This window comes from Eptatretus burgeri, chromosome 10 (genome assembly GCF_056783735.1).
Source record: "Eptatretus burgeri isolate ZD-2024b chromosome 10, Ebu_testis_v1, whole genome shotgun sequence".
NCBI lineage: Eukaryota > Metazoa > Chordata > Myxini > Myxiniformes > Myxinidae > Eptatretus > Eptatretus burgeri.
The window spans coordinates 37,048,240-37,070,762 of NC_140970.1; the positions used below are offsets into that span (position 1 = coordinate 37,048,240).

At 41.2% G+C, this 22,523-nt stretch overlaps 1 protein-coding gene across 2 annotated transcripts in view; it reads right to left on the minus strand.

Moving 5' to 3' along the window:
* Positions 1–12,636: 12,636 nt before the first annotated feature.
* LOC147018333 (5'-AMP-activated protein kinase catalytic subunit alpha-2-like) overlaps positions 12,637–22,523 on the minus strand; it is a 61,018-nt gene continuing 51,131 nt past the window's right edge. Inside the window, exons 10-12 of one of the 2 annotated variants that reach the window (XM_085897888.1) lie at positions 21,586–21,732; positions 16,100–16,223; positions 12,637–13,568 (exon numbers count right to left, since the gene is read on the minus strand). In XM_085897888.1, the coding sequence (XP_085754014.1) occupies positions 13,351–13,568; positions 16,100–16,223; positions 21,586–21,732 (489 nt within the window). In that variant the 3' untranslated portion in view covers positions 12,637–13,350. The remainder of the gene's footprint in view (positions 13,569–16,099; positions 16,224–21,585; positions 21,733–22,523) is intronic. The other variant, XM_085897889.1, reaches the window with a different exon arrangement.

Here is a 22,523-nt window from a genome sequence, read left to right on the forward strand (position 1 = left end):
TTCACAGCCTACAGTTTTCATCGAAACTTCCTGAAACTTGGCGTATATATGTAAAAATCCCCCGCACAGACAGTAACGATCTCCGATTTTGAAAATTCCTCCTACAAAAAAAGTTATGACGTCAAAATATCTCCGCTAATGGAAATCGCCTAAAAAATTATCTCAAACTAGGCAAGCTTTTTGAATTCTGTTTGCGGGAATCGAACAGGGCATTAGCAGAGATGAATTACCGCACATATGATACATCACTATGACATCATATCAATTTTTATGACGTCATTCCTATTTTTTACCTTTTTTGTTTCACAACCCAGAGTTTTCATCGGATCTTCGTGAAACTTGCCATGTATATGCAGAAAGCCCACGCGCAGACAGTAACCATCTCCGATTTTATATATATATATATATATATATATATATATATATATATATATATATATATATATATATATATATATATATATATATATATATATTTTTTTTTTTTTAACTTTTCCCACCCAAAAAATCCACACAGTTTTTTTTTCCCATGAGACCGCGTGAGGCCTCGAAGTGGGAATACAAGGCAGAAGGGGAAGGAAGGTCCCGTGGAAGAAGGAACAAAAAGCAAAACAAGAAAAAAAATCAGGAAGAAAGAAATCCATCTTGAGAACCACAGCAACCTGGCAGAACCGATGCAATATCCCCCACCTGTGAACGTAACACTGCCCCCATCCTCTGATTTTCGAGCCGTCCCGGCTCTGCCGTATAATCTAACTTTAGACAAAGGCCAGTCACCGACTCTAACCTCTACTTTGTCCTCGAACACAGAACACAGAACATGTACTTACACAAAAGTCAAAACAAAGGGTCCACAGCCCTCCATCACATTATTGCCGCATGGCACAGTTCAAAAAGTAAACAACAACAAAAAAATCTGTTGGGTCTTGATGGTCAACACACTACAGGATTCAAGCGACAGCAAGCAAAGGTCACCAGCTTGCCTCCCACTCTATCTCAGCTTGAGGTGAAGATGAGAGCGATGCCTGGAAGGTTCTTTTAGTTTCCATGGAATCTAGGGGAGGGGTTGGGAGGGAATGGCAAACAAGGACAACAGTCCCTCACTGATAAATCCATCCCGCATCCTCTGTTTTTCTTCCTGACATTATAACTCCATGTGTTCCTGTGTGCAAAACCATGAACCCTGAACATCCTCTTTTTCTTTCTGACTTTACCATTTGTCTGGTTCTTATCTTTCGGCTTCTGATCTGGCCTACCAAATGACTTTTTTTGGTCCCCATCATTATTTTTGGCATTGTTATTTGACTCGTCAGAGGTTGATGAAGAGTCATGAAACTTGGTCCTCCTCCTTTTTTCCTTGAGTGAGTCTCTGTTTTTAATGAGTTCCGATCTTGGCACTGATTCACCATCTGATCTATGGTCGCAATCACGAACAACTTTGCTCTCCGCATGAGAACCAATTTTAACCGCACCATCTGGACCATCTGAATCTCTACCATTTGCCTCCTTTTTCAATGACTGCCTGCCGGGCAACCTTACACACTCATCATTCTCTGTGTTGGGGTGAATTTCCTGTGTCAATTTATGTAAGGAAAGTTTTTCATCCTCACCATCTGCCTCTTCCGTGACAGTTCCACCTTCTTCCTCAAATCCGCTCTCATCCTCAATCTGCTCCTCGTTTTTCTCCACATTTCCACTCTCTGGATTCTCTTCAGTTGCATGCACCTTCGCAACTTCAACGTCATTTTCCTTCACAGTATCCAATGTGTCACTTCCCTACCATGCAATCATCCAAAAACATTTCCGTAGATCCATTCTCAACTACAGCTGAACCATCTCCGTTCCAACTGTGACAAGCACCAAACTCGTCACAACCTTCTGCCTTAGCATCACTTCCACAAGATTCATAAACAGTGAGTAATTGCCCTTCACAACGACCATCAAAATCTGAACTCTGAGATCGGTTCTGGAAATTCAATTCAAAAACATCACCTTCACACCGGGTCATTTGACAAGCATCCGGCTATTCCTCTTGAGGTCCGTCTGTGCTTCCGAAACTTCCCTGCACTTTTTTTCAAATTGGGCAATTCTCTCTCCAGAGTTCACATCAGGCAGCTCACCCTCAAATGTCTCAGAACTAGTTACTTGCTCGGTACTTGGCACATCAACGTCTGCGTCGCTCTTCTCCCCTACATGTCCTTCAAATGGTTCAAACATTGGCTCTGCCAACTCTGCTCGACCCTGTTCAGCAACATCCCCAATTTCAAAGTGTAGCAAGTCCAACCCAATTTGCTCTCTTCTCAGAAACTACAAATGCGATTTCGATGAAACTTGACCACAACCTCCATTACCTGTGATGTACCAAAGTTTATCAACCACATCAAAATCTGCCCTTATTGATGGGGGTCGATGGGGAGGGGGTTTGACCCCCAAAATAGGTATTTGTTCTCTTCTCCGAACTACACAGAATTTCAATGAAACTTGACTACAACCTTCATCACCCATGATGTTCCAAATTTTTTTTAAAAAATCAGGGTCTAAGGGAGTCTGCGTGGGGGGTTTGAGTGACTGTTGTGACCCCCAGACGTCGTGGTGTGTTCTGCGCATTAGGGTGTACCACTTTTGCAAAAGTAGTTGCTCGAATGAAGCACTATGTGCCTTTCGATTCCACTAGTGAAAAAAATTCAGTGACTAGCAGGTTGGACGCTGCTACCTCTGGAAAGATTAATCGGTTTTTTTCCTCTTTGTGACAGGCCTGAGGCCTTTTCGGCAAGTAGCTCGACATTCCCAAATTTTCTTCTGGAGAAAGTAAATTTATGGTTAGACACTGCTACCCCTGGATAGATTAATTGGTTTTTCCTTGACGATTACATTGACTTAAACTAGAGGGGGAGCACTCGGGAGAGTGCAAAACCTCCGCCGCCAATACTGCTGGGTCACTCAAGTGAACCTTATATCTTATTCATTAAAGATGATGTCAACAGTGCTGAGAGTTATAGTTCTTTTCTCCAACATTTTTTTTTGGGGGGGGGGGGTTGGGAATCACTTTAAACATGTAGAAATGCAAAAAAATTCTCTTTTTGGGGGGGGGGGGGGTAACAATTTTTTGGGGAGGGTTGGAAATCACTTAAAACATGTAAAAATGCAATAAAAAAATTTTTTCTCAAACAATTTTTTGGGGGGGGTTGGAAATCACTTAAAATATGTAGAAATGCAAAAAAAAAAATTCTCTAACAAATTTTTTTGGGGGGGGAGGTAATAATTTTTGGGGGGTTGGAAATCACTTAAAACATGGAGAAATGCAAAAAAAAAATCTTTATTTTTTTGGGGGAGGCGGTAAAAAAAGATTTGGGGGTTGGAAATCACTTAAAACATGTAGAAATGCAAAAAAAAATTTCTTTTTTTTGGGGGGGGGGTAACAATTTTTTGGGGGGAGGGCTGGAAATCACTTAAAACATGTAAAAATGCAAAAAAAAAAAATTTTTCTCTAACAATTTTTTTTGGGGGGGGGGGGGGTTGGAAATCACTTAAAACATGTAGAAATGCAAAAAAAATATATATTTTTTCTCTAACAATTTTTTTTAGAGGGGACTAAGTCCAAAATTTAATGGCATAATCCTTGGACCATACCTAACCCCCCCACCAGGTTTCGTCGAAATCCGTCGAGGAGTTTTTCCGTAATACTGTTCACAAACAAACAAACAAACAAACAGAAAGGGGTGAAAACAATAACCTCCATCCATCTTCGAAGATGGCGGAGGTTAATAAGGCTTGGTGGTATATTTGATATGATAACATCTTAATCTTAAGTGAACACCCCTGAAAAATTTCTGGATCCACCCCTGCAATTTGCTTTATTTTGGGAAGATTCCTGAGAAGCCTTGCCACCAAGTAGTATTTAAACCAGTCTCGCCAATATTTCCCAAAAAAAAAAAAAATTCATTTCTATTAAATGCAGCGTTTTGCGAATTTGAAGCTAAAATACTCCCTATTTCAATAAAATCACATGTTTTCGCTTCAGAATCGTGATGCAGAACAAAAAGTTGAGTCGGACAATGCTTTTGTTTGGTAAAAAAGCTTGTTTTCGGCCAATTTGAGACATTTTTGTGTTTGCAAGTCATTTCTATGAAATGTAGCGTTTTGCGAAGTTGAAGCTAAAATACTCACTATTTCAATAAAATCACGTTTTCGCTTCAGAATAGTGATGGAGAACAAAAAGTTGAGTCGGAAAATGCTTTTGTTTGGTGAAAAAAAGCTTGTTTTCAGCCAATTTGAGACATTTTTGTGTTTACAAGTCCTTTCTGTGAAATGCAGCGTTTTGCGAATTTCAAGCTAAAATACTCACTATTTCAATGAAATCACGTGTTTTTGCTTCAGAATAGTGATGCAGAACAAACAGTTGAGTCAGACAATGCTTTTGTTTGGTGAAAAAAGCTTGTTTTAGGCCAATTTGAGACATTTTTGTGTTTACAAGTATTTTCGGTGAAATGCAGCGTTTTGCAAATTTGAAGCTAAAATACTCACTATTTCAATGAAATCGCACGTTTTCGCTTCAGAATAGTGATGCAGAACAAAAAGTTGAGTCGGAAAATGCTTTTGTTTGGTGAAAAAAGCTTGTTTTCAGCCAATTTGAGACATTTTTGTGTTTACAAGTCCTTTCTGTGAAATGCAGCGTTTTGCGAATTTCAAGCTAAAATACTCACTATTTCAATGAAATCACGTGTTTTTGCTTCAGAATAGTGATGCAGAACAAACAGTTGAGTCAGACAATGCTTTTGTTTGGTGAAAAAAGCTTGTTTTAGGCCAATTTGAGACATTTTTGTGTTTACAAGTATTTTCGGTGAAATGCAGCGTTTTGCAAATTTGAAGCTAAAATACTCACTATTTCAATGAAATCGCACGTTTTCGCTTCAGAATAGTGATGCAGAACAAACAGTTGAGTCAGACAATGCTTTTGTTTGGTGAAAAAAGCTTGTTTTAGGCCAATTTGAGACATTTTTGTGTTTACAAGTATTTTCAGTGAAATGCAGCGTTTTGCGAATTTGAAGCTAAAATACTCACTATTTCAATGAAATCACGTGTTTTTGCTTCAGAATAGTGATGCAGAACAAACAGTTGAGTCAGACAATGCTTTTGTTTGGTGAAAAAAGCTTGTTTTAGGCCAATTTGAGACATTTTTGTGTTTACAAGTATTTTCTGTGAAATGCAGCGTTTTGCAAATTTGAAGCTAAAATACTCACTATTTCAATGAAATCGCACGTTTTCGCTTCAGAATAGTGATGCAGAACAAAAAGTTGAGTCGGACAATGCTTTTGTTTGGTGAAAAAAGCTTGTTTTAGTGAACGACCCCCAGACCTCATGGTGTGTTCTGCGCATGCGCAAACGACCCCCAGACCTCGTGGTGTGTTCTGCGCATGCGCGAACGACCCCCGGACCTCGTGGTGTGTTCTGCGCATGCGCAAACGACCCCCAGACCTTGTGGTGTGTTCTGCGCATGCGCGAACGACCCCCAGACCTCGTGGTCTGTTCTGTGCATTCGGGTGTACCACTTTTGCAAAAGTAGTTGCTGGAATGAAGCACTATGTGCCTTTCGATTCCACTAGTGAAGTTAGGTGATCGACCAAAGTTTGAACATTTTCCCGCCTTTTTAGACCGCGGGCCGCCATTTTGAAATTTCAGGAAAAAAATCCATATTTTTGGAAATAATATTGATTTTTGAATATTTATTAAAAATCTATTTTTCTGTGTTTAGATGGCCGAATGCACTTCAGTCGGCACCAGTATGATAGTAAGTGCCCGTAAATATTATTCACAACTTGTCCCAAAATTTTGAGAAACTGTTGCTGACCTATGCTCTGGCTTCTTGGAGTGGAAGTGCTGAACACCTTCAGCTTGTTACGAGGAATGGGTGCGTCCACTGCCTTTGTTCTGTCCAACAGACACTCTCTGGTGAAAGCCTCGAACTGCTCTTGGCCAATCCTCTTGGCATTCATCATGGTCTCCACAGCAGCAGGATCTGCGATCTCCTTTGTGTCCAGTTTGACTACATCCTGACTCTCCTCCTCAAATGGGTTGCCCATCTCCTCTATGACACCTACGAGAGAGAGAACATCTTTCACAAATGAGGCCTGTACACTTGGCGTCTGATCATGATGACGTGTGTCTGCTGTTTGCAGTCTCCAGTGTTGGTTCCCATCCTGGAATTCTTCGATCACCCTGGCAACTTCTGGTTCGATCACCCTGGCAACTTCTGGTCCCGCAACCATCCAGCGACGTAGGGCACTCGGGTTGTCAGTGAGCCCAACTGCTCCACCGTCTCCTTTGATGCAGGCATTATTCTGCTCATGTGCCTGGTCAATCAGGATTGAAGAGAACACCCTCTGTGTTTTCTGAACGGTAAAGTGACTTTCCCTGAATTTCCTGGCTACATCTGGGTGTTTGATGGTGAGTTCGGCCATGTCCTCCAGGTGCACTGGTATCCACCTAGCATAGTGGGTGTGATCCAGTACATGGAACCAGGGGACCAGCTCTGTCTGAGCATCGAGGTACATCATTAACGATCCCTGCCTGAGAGAACACACATACACTAGAACCAACAGTTCTAGTTCCAGCACGGTTGCCCAGTAGTGAAACTGGGGGATGTCTTCTCCTCTCTGGCAACACCAGTCTTCAAACTCCGGAAGGTCCTCTGCATCCCTGGTTTCTCCCAGACAGTAGTGGTTGTAGGCACGGTGTTGCAGGATGTACAGTGCTGCTGCAGTCACTTGATGTGCTCTTCTTGTGCGCAAGACATGGGATGCTCGCAGGAATGAGTCTGCTGTACCTGCTGTCGCAATCTCGGCTTGCACAAGTGCTTGCACCCAACCACTCCCTTTCAGCCAGTCCCCCAGTGTCCTCAGTGCCGCCATATCTATGTGGAGGCCACCAAACATCACCACTATCTGGTCTTCACCATAGCTCTCTGGCCACTTCCACTGTATCTGCTTGGCCAAAGCAAACAGTGGCTGATCAACGGTGACCACTGGTGTCTGTCCAGGATTCAGGTGTTCCACTGCATTCTTCACGACATCCATTGAGTGCCGGATCATGGCCACTGTGTGGGCACTCTCCAGGAAGAGTGGAAGCAGCGACGTGGGGCAGATGACTCGAGCATCTGGTGGCTGTCGGCTGGCATGAAATGCAGCCCAAGATGTGTTGTCATTGTCCACTGTACCAGTGTTGTCTCCCAGATTGTATGTAATTAACTCATTTATGTGGAGTCACAAGGTGATTTAAACACAGCCACACACAAAGAACACAGTTGATGTGGGTCAACACACATGCAGCCTCTCTACTCTTTTATTTGGGTCAGGGCTGTGATTAAAGACATGTAGTGGAGTCATGTTTGTAAACATTGTTAAAGACATGCTACAGTGCATTGTTAAGGAAACAAGACAGATGGAAGCCGATACAAGAAATTTCTGTACTCCAGAAACACAAAAGATGGCTTAAAGGGTCTAGGAAAAGGGGATTATGCATGTTTGGTATTTATTGATAATATGAATGTAATGTTACATAAAATATGCATATGAAAAACACAAATGAATGGGTCACTTTGTTTCCTAATCGGATATGAATTTATATTTTAGACTGCCAGTATATATGAGCTTGTCTGAGTTGTTACTCGTGATTTAGTAAAAAAAAAATTTTTTTTAATATTTACAGAACTAAGACATTCTTTTCAAAGTATTGTGTTGAATCCAATATTTGCCTAGATAATTTCCAAATAAAATTATATAACAGACTGTGATAGATAATATTAAGTTGAAAATGGTACCATTGGATTCCTTGCCCCCATAAACATACATTTAGATACCAGAATCAAGTCAATAGCTGCATTACGTCCAGAGATGATAGCAAATGTAGATTTCAAGTGGCGGCCATTTTGAAATCCAATATGGCGGACATAAAGAGAGAATTTCCAGTGGCCCAATATCTGAAAATGTTCGCAACATATTAATGTACATTTATACCAAATTTGGTGCTTACATCACAAAATGCGCAATTCTTTTGAATATTTGGGCTAAGCTGCTCCACTATTTCTCTTAGCAGCATCATGCTCTTCCTGAGTCATGCCGCAAATAGTAATGTTGTCTAAGAAAGCAAATGTTCCAACCAGTTCTTCTTCTTGGATGAATGAATCCACGATACGTTGGAAGCAAGCCACTCCGTTGGTGACGCCAAAGGGAACCCGAGCAAACTGATAAAGGCGTCCACAGGCCTCAAAAGCGGTGTATGGCTTATCTTCATTTCTGATGGGGATTTGATGATACGCACTACGGAGGTCAATCGTACTAAAAACACGGTATTGAGCAATCTTGTTAACAGTGTCATCTATATGAGGCAGAGGATACCCGTCAAGAAGTGTAAATTTGTTGATAGTTTCTGAATAGTCCACGGCTAAGCGTTTCTTGTGAGTTTCGTTCTTTCCGACAACAACCTGTGCACGCCAAGAGGAGTTACTGGGCTCTATTATACCTTCCTTCAACATCCTTTGAATTTCCTTTTCAATGAATTTACGATCATCGGGAGAGTACCGGCGTGATCGAGCAGCAACAGGATAACAATCAGCTGTCAAGTTGGCAAACAGTTCTGGAGGGTCAACACACAGTGTACTGAGTCCACAGATAACAAGAGGAGGCAAGCTACCTCCATATGTCAGTGTAACACTATCATGCAGTCCCTGAAAATCCTGGCCCAAAACTATATCTGAACACAGCTGAGGGAGTATGGACAGACGCACATCTTGGTAGCACCGACCGTTTACTTTGATATTGACTTGACAGAACCCTGATGTCTGAGCGGTGAAGGAAGTAGATGCCATGGAAACATTGCCTTGGGTGTGATGTACACTTAAGGAATGGCACTTAATGAGGTCGGGATTGATAAATCTTTCTGAACTACCACTATCAATAAGGCCATCCAATTCCACTCCATGGAGCGTGACCCTCGCACCCGCCTTTGATAACACCCCTGGGGCAGCGGCAGAAAACACAGCCGCTGGCGTTACCTGATCAGAGGTTGCACAAGCACCAGTAGCTACTGATGAAGTACTACGGCACACCTTCGCAAAATGACCCTTTGTCTGGCACTTATGACACACAGCCTCTCGTGCCGGACATTTTACACGTGGGTGCTTTAAAAACCACAAAAGAAACATTTAACACCCGTAGCAGCCATTACAGTTGTGGGTTCCACTTCACCGGTATTCTGATTGGATGAGGCAGCACCCAATGAACGGGAGGGTTGAATAACACAATAAGACTCTGAAATTCTTTGGGCTGAATCTAGAGATCTAGCCTGATCAAACATGGAAGCTAAATCTAAAGTCTTATTCTCTAATAAACGTCGTCTGATCAGTGGTGACTGCAGGCCGCTAATAAAGGCATCCCTGATGGATTCTTCGCAATGTTGAGTTGATGTTACAGCCCCAAAATTATACTCTTACTTAACGTTTTCAGTGTCAGAAGATATTCATTGAAGGACTCTCCAACCTGCTGGCGGCGAGTTGCAAGACGATGGCGTGTAAACACTTCATTAGTGGGCTTTACATACTGTGACTGTAAAGTACGGACAGCCTCATCATAAACGGTAAACTCTTATGTAGTTTCGTATAGTCTTGGTGAGACAAAATTTGTAAGCAGACTTAGCATATCCAGATTATTCTGTGGTGGAGCTCCCAGGAAGTTTTCGAACGTCTTTAACCAGTGTTTCCATTCTTGTGCCACCGTGGGTGAACTGGGATCCGAATCCAGCCTCTCTGGTCTCAGCAAACGCTCCATTCCAATGTAGGCCGAGGCATGATTCTGGTCCAATCCAGCCTCTCTGGTCTCAGCAAACGCTCCATTCCTGTGTAGGCCGAGGCGCTATTCTTGTCAAATCCAGCGTCTTTGGTCTCAGCAAGCGCTCCATTCCAGTGTAGACCGAGGCGCTATTCCGGTCCAATCTAGCCTCTCTGGTCTCAGAAAGCGCTCCATTCCTGTGTAGGCCGAGGCGCTATTCTGGTCCAATGCAGCCTCTCTGGTCTCAGCAAGCACTCCATTCCAGTGTAGGCCGAGGCACTATTCTGGTCCAATCCAGCCTCTCTGGTCTCAGCAAGCGCTCCATTCCAGTGTAGGCCGAGGCGCTATTCTGGTCCAATCCAGCCTCTCTGGTCTCAGCAAGCGCTCCATTCCTGTGTAGGCCGAGGCGCTATTCTGGTCCAATACAGCCTCTCTGGTCTCAGCAAGCGCTCCATTCCTGTGTAGGCCGAGGCACTATTCTGGTCCAATCTAGCCTCTCTGGTCTCAGCAAACGCTCCATTCCAGTGTAGGCCGAGGCGCTATTCTGGTCCAATCCAGCCTCTCTGGTCTCAGCAAACACTCCATTCCAGTGTAGGCCGAGGCGCTATTCTGGTCCAATCTAGCCTCTCTGGTCTCAGCAAGCGCTCCATTCCAGTGTAGGCCGAGGAACTATTCTGGTCCAATCCAGCCTCTCTGGTCTCAGCAAGCGCTCCATTCCAGTGTAAGCCGAGGCACTATTCTGGTCCAATCTAGCCTCTCTGGTCTCAGAAAACGCTCCATTCCTGTGTAGGCCGAGGCGCTATTCTGGTACAATCCAGCCTCTCTGGTCTCAGCAAGCGCTCCATTCCAGTGTAGGCCTCGAGGCGCTATTCTGGTCCAATCCAGCCTCTCTGGTCTCAGCAAACGCTCCATTCCAGTGTAGGCCAAGGCGCTATTCTGGTCCAATCCAGCCTCTCTGGTCTCAGCAAGCGCTCCATTCCAGTTTAGGCCTCGAGGGGCTATTTTGGTCCAATCCAGCTTCTCTGGTCTAAGCAAACGCTCCATTCCAGTGTAGGCCGAGGCACTATTCTGGTCCAATCTCGCCTCTCTGGTCTCAGCAAACGCTCCATTCCTGTGTAGGCCGAGGCACTATTCTGGTCCAATCTAGCCTCTCTGGTCTCAGCAAACGCTCCATTCCAGTGTAGGACGGGGCGTTATTCTGGTCCAATCTAGCCTCTCTGGTCTCAGCAAGCGCTCCATTCCAGTGTAGGCCGAGGCGCTATTCTGGTCCAATCTAGCCTCTCTGGTCTCAGCAAGCGCTCCATTCCAGTGTAGGCCTCGAGGCGCTATTCTGGTCCAATCCAGCCTCTCTGGTCTCAGCAAACGCTCCATTCCAGTGTAGGCCGAGGCGCTATTCTGGTCCAATCCAGCCTCTCTGGTCTCAGCAAGCGCTCCATTCCAGTTTATGCCTCGAGGCGCTATTTTGGTCCAATCCAGCTTCTCTGGTCTCAGCAAACGCTCCATTCCAGTGTAGGCCGAGGCACTATTCTGGTCCAATCCAACCCGGTAAGTTTTGTGAGAATAAATTATTGTTGTAATAATAATAATAATAAAATCAACAATAGACCTTTTCGATCGGCTTTATTCTCAAAAACCCATACGCATATCTACAACAACATAAATATACATAGGGTAAGAATAACAAAATACAACAACTGGTACACATACACTGAAGGCAAATACCACATACACATCACATAATAACGAAGTTAAACTCCATACTCTAATACTAATTACATTCCTCAGAGTACATTATTCCTAATATAGTATATAACATACCATTACTGTTCCAGCATGACTTTCCACGGAGTACGTGGTATATGTATCAACACCAGCCATTGACCTTCATATACAGTGCTGCCACATCCGCCCAATTACCGTTGCCGCTAATTACAGTATGGCACTAATCACAACACTGCGCATGCGTGAACGACCCTCGGACCTCGTGGTGTGTTCTGCGCAACATTGTGTTCTGTGGTGTGTTCACCATTGAGAGATGGGGCCTAAAACAATATCGCACGATATCTCAAAAAGTTGTGGACGGATTCGGATGAAACTTGCTGGAAATGTTGGGTGTGTGACGAGGACGAATTGATTCGAATTTGGTGGAGATCTGAATCTGGATCCGAGAATTTTTAAAGGTGATTATTCACTATTGAGATACAGGTTAAAACAGCATTCAAATGAAATGTGTTTGAAAGATTTTAAATATATTCAGGAACTAACATGCTCGCAGACAGTTTTGTTCGGTATGCTATTAGTCAATTGATTATAAGAATTTATTTTACGAATTTTATTTATTTTAATTAAACAATTATTTATTTATTTGGGAGGAAGGTGGGGGGTGTGCAGTGCATTTTGAATGTCTCTACTTGTTCTCTTTTATAATTCATGAACGATCCTCGTCGTCATGGAAGACCTCGACCGTGTAGTTTTATCAGTCAGTAATATGGTCATTAAAGCTCCCATAATGAGGCTTTTTCGTTTGGAGCATGATGAAGACATGAAAAAAAAATTCCTCCCATAAAATGAGGTGGCATGTACACTGTAATCATTTTGCTTCACAAAGTGTTACGTGATGGAGGAAACGGTCTTCTCAAAGGAACATTGAGCCAGTTTGTCCACCTGAAAGAACGAAAGAAAAAACTAAAAGTTTACGCACCAAAAAGAAACCAAGACAGCTGTGGGTTCCATCACTCAGCTTGGACTACCTGGATTTCCATGACCAAAAAAGAAAAAATTAAATCTGGTAATTATTAAATAGAAACAACAGACATCGATGGCAAAAGAAATACTTTATTTCAGGTCAGTGGTACTTTATTGCCAAATCACAAATAAATTCCCATTTCATCATAATCAGCCCCACACCTCATCCAGTCTGAGAGAAAAGGGAGAGATAAATGTTCAAGGTAGCAAAAGCAATATAAATCAAAATGATTTATTGCTTAATCACCATACATGCTTAATGATTGTGCAAATAAGAAGCTATTTAAAGGAGGGTGGAATGGAAGGGAAGGAAAGATGGGAAAAAGAGGAAGAGGTGTACAAATCAGCAACCAACATCTCAACGTAAAACAGCAAATGTGCAAATCACATGAAATAACAATAAAACTTAAATCAACAACCCGTCTTGGACAGTTTTGCTTTGTCAATATCTTTCAGGCTTAAGCCTCTTATCAAGATATCATGGTTGATATAAGAATTGAGCAAAACTCTGCTTTGCAGCCGATAAGGCTGGACTCGGGGTCAGAGTGCCATTTTAAAAGGTACAAATAACTGCGAATGCTATGCTTAAGAGAATGAGGCAATGTTTGATAAGAACATACAAGAAATCAAATTATGGAACAAAAACAAACAAACAAACAAACAAACAAAAAAAAAACACAGGAGAGCAAGGTGGAAAATGCAAACAAAATGGTTAAACACACAAATTGCTTCATCATGGATTAACCGGTTATTTGGAAATAATTTAATATGAGAGACAAAGACACTATCGTGCGAGAGCGGCAATGAGATTTGAACACATTTCAAAAAACTCCATGGTACTGCTGCCACTGCGGAATTTGCAGTTCAAGGGATGCGATCCTGTGCTATTATTTTCCGTTTCTCCTTCCTCTGTACTCAACCCTTCCTCACTACCACTCGTGCCTCCAATGGCTCCACATGAAGTGGGAGAAGAAGCAGCCAATGATGTCCGCTCGCTCTCATCTGCAAAAAAAAAAAAAACAGAGATAAATCAAATCGTTATGTCAGGCCCTTTTCACACAGCATGGCAAGGTTCAGTTAAAAATGCACAAATAACATAGTCCTACTTTCAAGTTACAAGACAGAGAGAGCATTCAACAACACAAGGCCATGCCAGGGGATATCGAATACAGTAGGTCTGAAAATTAACGATCTATATTAAGAGACAGACACACCCACAAACATACGTATGCACTACAATAACCTCTCCTGTCCTTACAGGAAGGCGTGAACCTAGTAACAAGTGTAAAAAAAAAAACACAACAAATTCCTCAACATTTAAATAGAAGAGCCAAAACTCTGAGAACAAACAGCTATTAAATCTGAACAGTCATATATTATCAAAATATCCAAAAACAATTGCTCAAAGTACCAGGGAGCAACAGGATGGTGACATGACGATTAGAGGTTAACTGGCCAACTGTTCTTTATTTATTAATTTTTTTCTAAGAGCATTCAGCAGCAAATTAAATGCTTATAATTAATTTCCCAGTAATTACCATGAAGAGGCAACCATGTTGATTGGTCATGAAGCATATACATTTGATGTCATGGAAGTATTTCTGCTCAATCAATGTATAAGACACGATGGCTATGTCCATTAAATAATTGAGAATTCTCTACAGTTCATTTTCTGCTAAAATGGCGCTTCACAAAAAATAAAAAATAAAAAAAACAATAAAAAAGGACATAAAGGATGTAAAGTAAAAAAATATATTCAAAGATCATCGGATGGAATAATTGTCTGGTTATTTACAATGGATACAAAAACAAGAAACCAACGCCATTCATGCTCAAAGCACTGCGTGAATAACCTGATGTACAAATTGTATGTCAATTTACAGTGCTGGCTAAAATCACTCCCACACTCTGTAGGTTAGTACTTTATCATTTGGGTTTTTACAAATTTGGCAAAAACCCACTGAGCTATTGAATCTTTGGGATAACCTCGGGAGTTTCTCACACCAACACTGCAAGCTTTATAATGGCCGACGTCTTAGGTGCCTGCTCGTAGATTCCGTGTGTGTGTGTATGTGTATATGTATAAACGTTATCCATATAATAAAAAAAACAGGAATAAATACCTGTGTGGGGCTAGTGTGAAAATAAAAGAAAAAAATCCGGATTGAACCGGGTCCAGTTTGTGCATGTATATAAAGTAGTTTGCTTGCTTACTTGATGCAAGCTACGCCCCCTCTCCTCAGCATGAGGATGTGGGTGGGGCAGGAGCAAATTCCGTGCAAACGCACACACGCAGTCTCAGTTCCGCCCTCTCCTTAGCAAGATTTGAGTATGTCTAAGTACGTAGCAGAATTAGGCCGTGGGCCAAAATCTGTAGGAGTCTCAAAATTAGTTTTGTGACAAATCGTTTTGGGCAACCTGGAAATTATGTTTATTAAATAATTGGAGTGCACCGAATCAAAAATGCAATGCTTCCGTCAATTGGAATGCACAATAATTAGCGATGACGTCATCAAATTTGCATACCACTGCTTGACATCACTATCCAATCAATAGGGTTGGTAACTTCAAGAAGTTGAAAACACTTTCTTGCTAAATGGCCTAAAATTGTGTGTACCAGTGTATGAAATAACACTCGCATTCAATCCTCGTCAACCGATTAACCTCCAGAATCATCCGGATAGATGTTCAACTGTTGCTGACTATTGGAACAATCCTTGCACCCACAAAGGTCTGTACAGCGAAGATCTGCTTTACGCAAGAACACGTCACACGGTCGCAGTTAGTTTTTAGAAATTTACAATGCACATTTTGCAGGACACTCGGTAGGGCCGCAGGTTGAGATGTCAAATGAATCATCAGGCTTTCATTGTCCAGTTACCATCCATCGTGAACAGAGCTTGGGGCATTCAGGTGTCTTGACACTGTTGATACTCCATATAGTCCTGTTCACAAGGTATGTCTGTTTTGGGGGGAGTGCTTCATCAACTCGCCATTTCACAATGAATATGTTATACCTGGCTTTGTTGATGTCAGTGCATTTCGCCTGATTATACAGAGTGCAGACAAACTATTTAAGCCAGAACACATTTCATCACACGCATTCTAGTGTTATGAGGGCCGAATGGCCTCCTCCTGCATCAAAATCCCTTGCTATTGTTATTATCCGGTCATGAGGTTGAAGGTGATTTTTTTTTTGGCCATTATTCTCCAATTTATGTGCAAAGAAAAATGCAGGAACATTGGTGATTTCTAAGAACCATATAACCACATACTTCTGGCGTGAATATCAAGTTGCCTATAAAATTTTGCAACGGAATGACATGCAACAGATTTTGGCCCACGGCTTAAATGTAGTTCATCAAAATTAATCACCGACACATGATACAATCTTTCCTTTCAGCAAAGAAGTTGAACTCCACTTCAAATTCACACATGGGTGCCCACCTGTAGGGTGGGTAAACAGCTTGTAGTCATAAAAAATTATACAAAACGCATATAACACTTCACAATGCTTCCCCATCATCACCCACCATCGATCTGCTTGAAGTCGAGCAGATAACTCGTATCCACCTTGTACAACTGCAGGCTCAGCTTCACCATGTGGCCGGTTTTTGGGGCAGCATGTCGCACACGGATGTGGAACCCACTCACTACCTATCCAGACAAGGGTGATGGAAGTAAGGACTTAGTTAAGCAACAGGGACAATACGACTGAAGGAGAGCCAGCCTGTTACTCACAGGATTCACAATCATCAACAGATATATTATTCTCATTGTATTTTTTTTTTAATTTCACAAAAGCACAATAACTTATCAATTAATATAATTATCAACCTTTATTGTAATCTCAATGAAAACCTTTTCTCTCTTCAAGTGTCAAAATACTTTGATGTTGACGATACTCTTTTCACCAAGACGAGGCCTGCCGACTCGTCGCTTTGCTGACGGGGTTGTTTTTATTATATATGGCCGAGGCTTGTGGAAGAGTTAGTACAGTGAACGGATCAGGACGTAACAGATAAAAACAGGACACAAACGTGCATGCATGGGGGTGGACAAGATGGATACAGAAGGAAACTCCAAGGAGGGAAAACTGGAACCCTAACTCGAACCCTAACTAACCGAGTTTAATCAAAATAGAGCATGTTGTACTTCACAAACATTGTATGTCTATCTGTGTATCTCAATTAGGATGGAAATTTCAGTGAAACGTGTGATCGTCTTCGGCGCCAGCATAATTTTATGTGTGCTCCATCTGTATACTTTTCGATATATTTTACTTTTGCTTCGCAAAATATTACAATGTATAACTTTGTGTGCTCCTTCCACGTCCTTTCAAAGGGCTCCTGGTGTCACAGAATAATAAATGTTACCGTTGAAAACGCAGCATTAAGCTCCCTTTCCCACGTCGTCTTGTTCTTCAGTTTCGGAAAAAGGGCTTTTAAACCCGGCACCCTTAAGATAAAACGAACACAAATTTTTGTTCCAAATAAATTGATTATTCGCTTTCCAACGAGAACCTTTTTATTATTCTATGACAGCAGGAACCACTAAAGCTCGAGGTCATTATTTTTCTTCTTTGCTCAACACACATGGACGGACGGATGGATGAGTCTCCTTTCAGTAATAGATGAGCTTAAAGATAATGCTAAAAACTTATTTCTATTCTAAAAAGCCAAAGTATATGAACCAGAAATCAACTGTTAACCACTACCCACACCCCCTCCCTCCTCTGATCCCCTCCTTCCTTCTCCCCTCCCTCTCCTTCTTTCTAAAGTACCCCAGCCAAATATCTACCCTCAAAATTTGGGATGCTCTTTTCACAAATTCGGATTGTAATCTTTGTCTGAAAGTAAAAAAAAAATAAAAAAAATTCTCATCTCCACTCCTTTCAAGGGGTGTGGTGTGGAGACAGGGCCTGATTTACTTGCTTGTGGGCCCTAGGCCAAACCTTATCAGTGCCCCCCCCCCCCAAAAAAAATTACATATATATATATATATATATATATCATAATATTGTAATGTTAAAAAAAAGAATTACAGCATAATGTAACACATCAATAATTTTTAATCAAATTAGTTCCATATCAAGTACATCAAAGTAAATGAAGTTCCATATCATGTACATCTTACACATAGGAATAATGGAAAAATACAATGAAACTGAAGCATAATAAATTTTGCAAGCACAACGATGTGAAGTTCAAAATGACATTTTCCTGCTTTTTTCTATGGCAAATTTGTCAATGATACTGTTTGTATCAAGGGATTGTAGGAGGTCAGATTCAATGCATAGTAATGAAAGTAAGTTAAATCTGGTTTGTCCCAAAGTTGATCTCAGGTGATTCTGCACTCTAGATAGAGTAGAGAAAGACCTCTCTCCTGGACAGTTTGTGATGGCGATGGTAAGGAACATTCTTACCAAGATACTAATGTTTGGAAAGTCAGTTGTCAAAATACTATCTTTAGACCTCAACAAAGTGGAAATGTTTGTCACTGACCTGTCAGATTCAGATGACAAAATGTCTTTAAACTGCAAAAATTCATCTAAAACAGATGCTTCCAGGTCATGGAATAGGTACTGACAAGGAGTTCCAGTTGAGCTTTGAGGTCATCATAGTTCATACTGTCATACTCTGTTAAAAAGCTAAACAGCTTCTATATTTCTGAATAGGCATTCACTCTGCACTCTAATTCATTCCTAAGGCAATCTAATATTGTGTAAAAATTGTCCACCATGAACTTCTGACTTGGATCAAGATGATTTTCTATCCCAACTGATTAATCAAATATTTTTTTCCCTTTTTTGTTGTTTTTGTTGTATCTGTGTAGATAGGCTCAGCAAAAGTCCTAGCCTGATATTCTATTTCATAAAACTGACGCTGTCTCATTTCAGAGATGAAGGAGATCAAACTCTCATACAGTTCACAACTGACAGAAGGTTAGTCTCAACTTTTTGAAGTGATAAGCTGGTTGCATTAAACCTTGTCAAAATCTTATACCATATTATAGTAAGAAGTGCTCTTTCAAATGATTCCATTTGAAGACCACATAACAAGGGGAAAACCAGATGTCAGGATAAATCAATTTTGAAGAAACTGAAAACCAAAGTTTTAAGACTTTGGTGGACTGTTTAATAACTGTCATATAGATTTCTTTTCCAGTAAAAGGAAGAGTGATCATTGGCCGATCAAATTAAGCATGTAGCATTTGCCAAGCTTCTGTGTTATTTAGTTTAAGAGCAAAGAACGAATCAATGTTGCAAACTGACATCACTGGTTATTCCCTTGTTTAATAATTGCCATGCAATTTTAACCCAGGATGTGTAGCAAATTCATGCTTGTTGGTTATTGGCATACATTACATGACTTTGGTGATCACAGATTATTTTTTTTCAACATTAAACGGTCATTGTTTTTTTTTGTTTGATTGGTGTTCAATGCCATACTCAAGGGTATTTGGCTTATATGACGACGGATTCTCCATTTCTTACTCCGTACTACTTAATATGATGGAAACCCGGAGGAAACCAAGGATAAACCACCCCCGCGATAGCCGAAGTCACCTCATGTGACTCCCTCATATACCTAAGCAGGTTGATTGGGCGGTGGGTACATCGAATGAGGATGGGTACTCAGACGCGCTAACCATTAAGCCACGGCGTGGGTCCCATAAAAGTCACAATAAAGGTTTGACCAGTTTTGAACCACGATATGCACCAACTACGGAGCCCATGATATAACCAAATAGGCCATTGTAGTGCTCAGAGTTTATGCTGTGAAAGTTTTACAACCTTTCATCTTTTAGTTTCTCAACTCTGAATATTATGGTGGAAGAGTTAACATGAATGAAAGGGAGATAACGAGGAGTTAAGTACTGACAACTCTGGGTTTCTACTTGTTCAGCTTTGACAACACTTTTTTCATTGCACGGCTAAACTTTATACCATATAAATTATGTGACACCCCTGGTTATTTGTGAAAGTAATATTGTGAGAGGAAACCTTAGGTTGCCAACTATTGGCAGGTGCAATAACCCTGAAATTTATAAAAAGTGACATCTCTGGTTTTCCCCTTGTGGTCTTCATTTGTTTTCTGAGACCTTCACCTTCAAGCTTTGTAGCCACAGTTTGTCTGCTGTAAGAACATATGTTCTCCAATGCTGACGTTATCTCATGGTAATTTAAAAACACTGCTTTAACAGCATCAGCCCTTGCACTCCAGCGAGTATCTGATAGGGATTTCAGTACAATCCCTGTAGCTGGTAGTGCAGCTTTCAAGTGATCCCATCTATATGTGGAGGACCTCCTAAATATTCAATCAATTTATCATCAATTATCTGCCAGTCAGCTGGATCACTCGATACACACAAATCAGCACTAACATCTTGTTCCACAGAATGTTTCTTATCGGTCAACTGAGATGAATCGGATGAAGCTTCAATCACAGGTGGTACTTCTACTTCCATTGCTGATTCACTCGATATCTGTGACTGTGACTCAGCTGACCTTGCTTCGTCGTGGTCATCGCCTGGGAGTTTACCGCCACTGGTACTAGGCTCTGAATCTTCTTTTGGTTTTGGTTTAAAAAGGTTGTCAGCTTTGGAAGTTATTGGAGTTGTGCAGCTTTGGCTTCTGTTAACTTTCTCTTTTGTGAGCTACTCATATATTTCTTCTGGGACGACGTAATTAATCTATCTCATGAGAATCCCCAAGATTCCAAGAATAATCTGCAAGCATAAAGTAATAATAAATTAGTTTAAGTCCAGTATAAGAGATACCAATATCACAAAATAAGAACACAAAAACAAGTAATATAACAATGAAGTCAACTAAATACAACACGCAATGTATACAATCTACAGATAGATAGATAGATAGATAGATAGATGGTGGGAAATGGGCATTTAAAAATATACTGTTATATTTTTAGTTACCTTATTTTATTTTATTCATTTTACTATAGGGCCAACTGGCCTACTCCTTGGCAGATCAGAGAACCCACAAGTCCCCAGTGGCCCCCCAGTTACTGGTGGGCCCTAGGCCAATGGCCTATGTTGCCTATTGGAAAATCCGGCCCTGTGTGGAGATGTTACCAACATTTCAGAGTAAATTCCTCATCTACATTCCTCCTTTCTTTCCCCTTCCGAATTACCTTCCTGAATGGGTTTTGAGATGAGCAAGCATGGAGCCAAGATATAATGCTGCAACACCAAAACTTACCGCAGTGCTCCAAATCCAATGTACGTGCTTCATAGTTGAAGATAGGTGTTCACATGAAACACGTGAACAACCTGGTCAATTTGTCTATCGTGCACGAGCTGCTGCTCAGACAGAAACCACACTGTGAGATAGCAAGCAGTATAACCTGTTGTCAAAGGAACCTCCAAGAATACCAGACCACTTGCTATCAACAGGGCAGACAGGAATCTTATTAATCTGTTCAGAGTGCCAGAGATAACTCGCCATCTCTTCGCAAAAGACACTGTGCTATCTTTAAAATCCACTGAAGACCGATGATGGGATACGGGTCGCAGAGGTTAATGCCCTTCAGCTGGACAGCACACACCAATGTCTCACCCTGCATTCAAAATATTCTGGTGATGGTTTAGAGCTTGGTTAAGATTCAAAGCCAGTGTCGACAGCTCAGGTACGAGTGTGCATACTGTAAACCTCGAGGCTATCTTGCCAACTAAGTGTGACACGTGTGTATATATATATATATATATATATATATATATATATATATATATATATATATATATATATATATATATATATATATATATATATATATATATATATATATGGAACCTGTGGGTATTGTACATGGTAATGCGACCTGTTTATCATACTAAAATGAACTGCACCTGTTTACAATTATGTTGACAATTTAAATTTTGATTTGTTAGCCAACCAATCAGAAAGCGTGGAGGACGGACCTTTTTTGTATATGACAAGACTGACCCGAGAAACTTAGATGTTAATTCCAACCATGCCTCCCTCTACAAGGCCTACCTTCCAGGTGTATCCAAGTGTGCGCATTGCTTTGAACACCTCGCCCATGATATCTCCTGGCCTGCTTTGACTACGAATACCCAAATGCCATTTTGGCCGCTTCAGGGTCAGTGGTTTGGGCCGTGTTCGGTCCAGAGCAGAGAGTGGCTGGTAAGAAAACAAGATGATGAAAATTGTTTTATCTGGAACTGAAATGAGGGAGGGCAATACCAGGAATCAGCGTAAAGGAGCTGAGAAAGTTGCATTAAAAAAGGCTCCATTCTATCGCAATGGCAGTATTATACATCCATGTTTCACAAAATAGACATTAAAGCAATGCAGGCATACAAACCCAATGGCAAACACTCAAGTTCACTTTATCCTAAGCAATTGTCAAGACAATCAGCAATATAACTTGAAATATGTGTCAAGTAGCACAAACAACATACCTGAGAGGTACAGTTCCACCACTTATAAACATGATGCCTGACCATGCATCTTAGAAGCATGTGGTTATGTTTTTAATTGCAAATGTGTAACCAGTAATTCACACATGACATTTACATATCCTCCTTGGTGGAAGGAATTTTTCACCAAGACATCGAGAATCAGCCGAGACGCATCTAGATTCAAGTATGTAGACGAAGCGGGGAGCGATTTGCTGATAGTACCATTCACCAACACAATCAGATTTTGGTGGGGTTGGCGAAAGAACTGATCTCATCATGATTTGAAGGAGTGCTTTGACTGGTGTCAAATTCAGGGATACTGTTACACCTGTAGTGGTTCCTCTGGCCAAACGGCGAGGTCCCCCACTTCAACTATATGGATGAGAATGCCCAAAGACACAGCATACAGTACATGTTGTCAACACTGCACTTAAGGACCACAGCATCACTCGGTTTGGACCATGGACACAGTTTGAACAATGATATCAAAACATCAACATCACAGACATA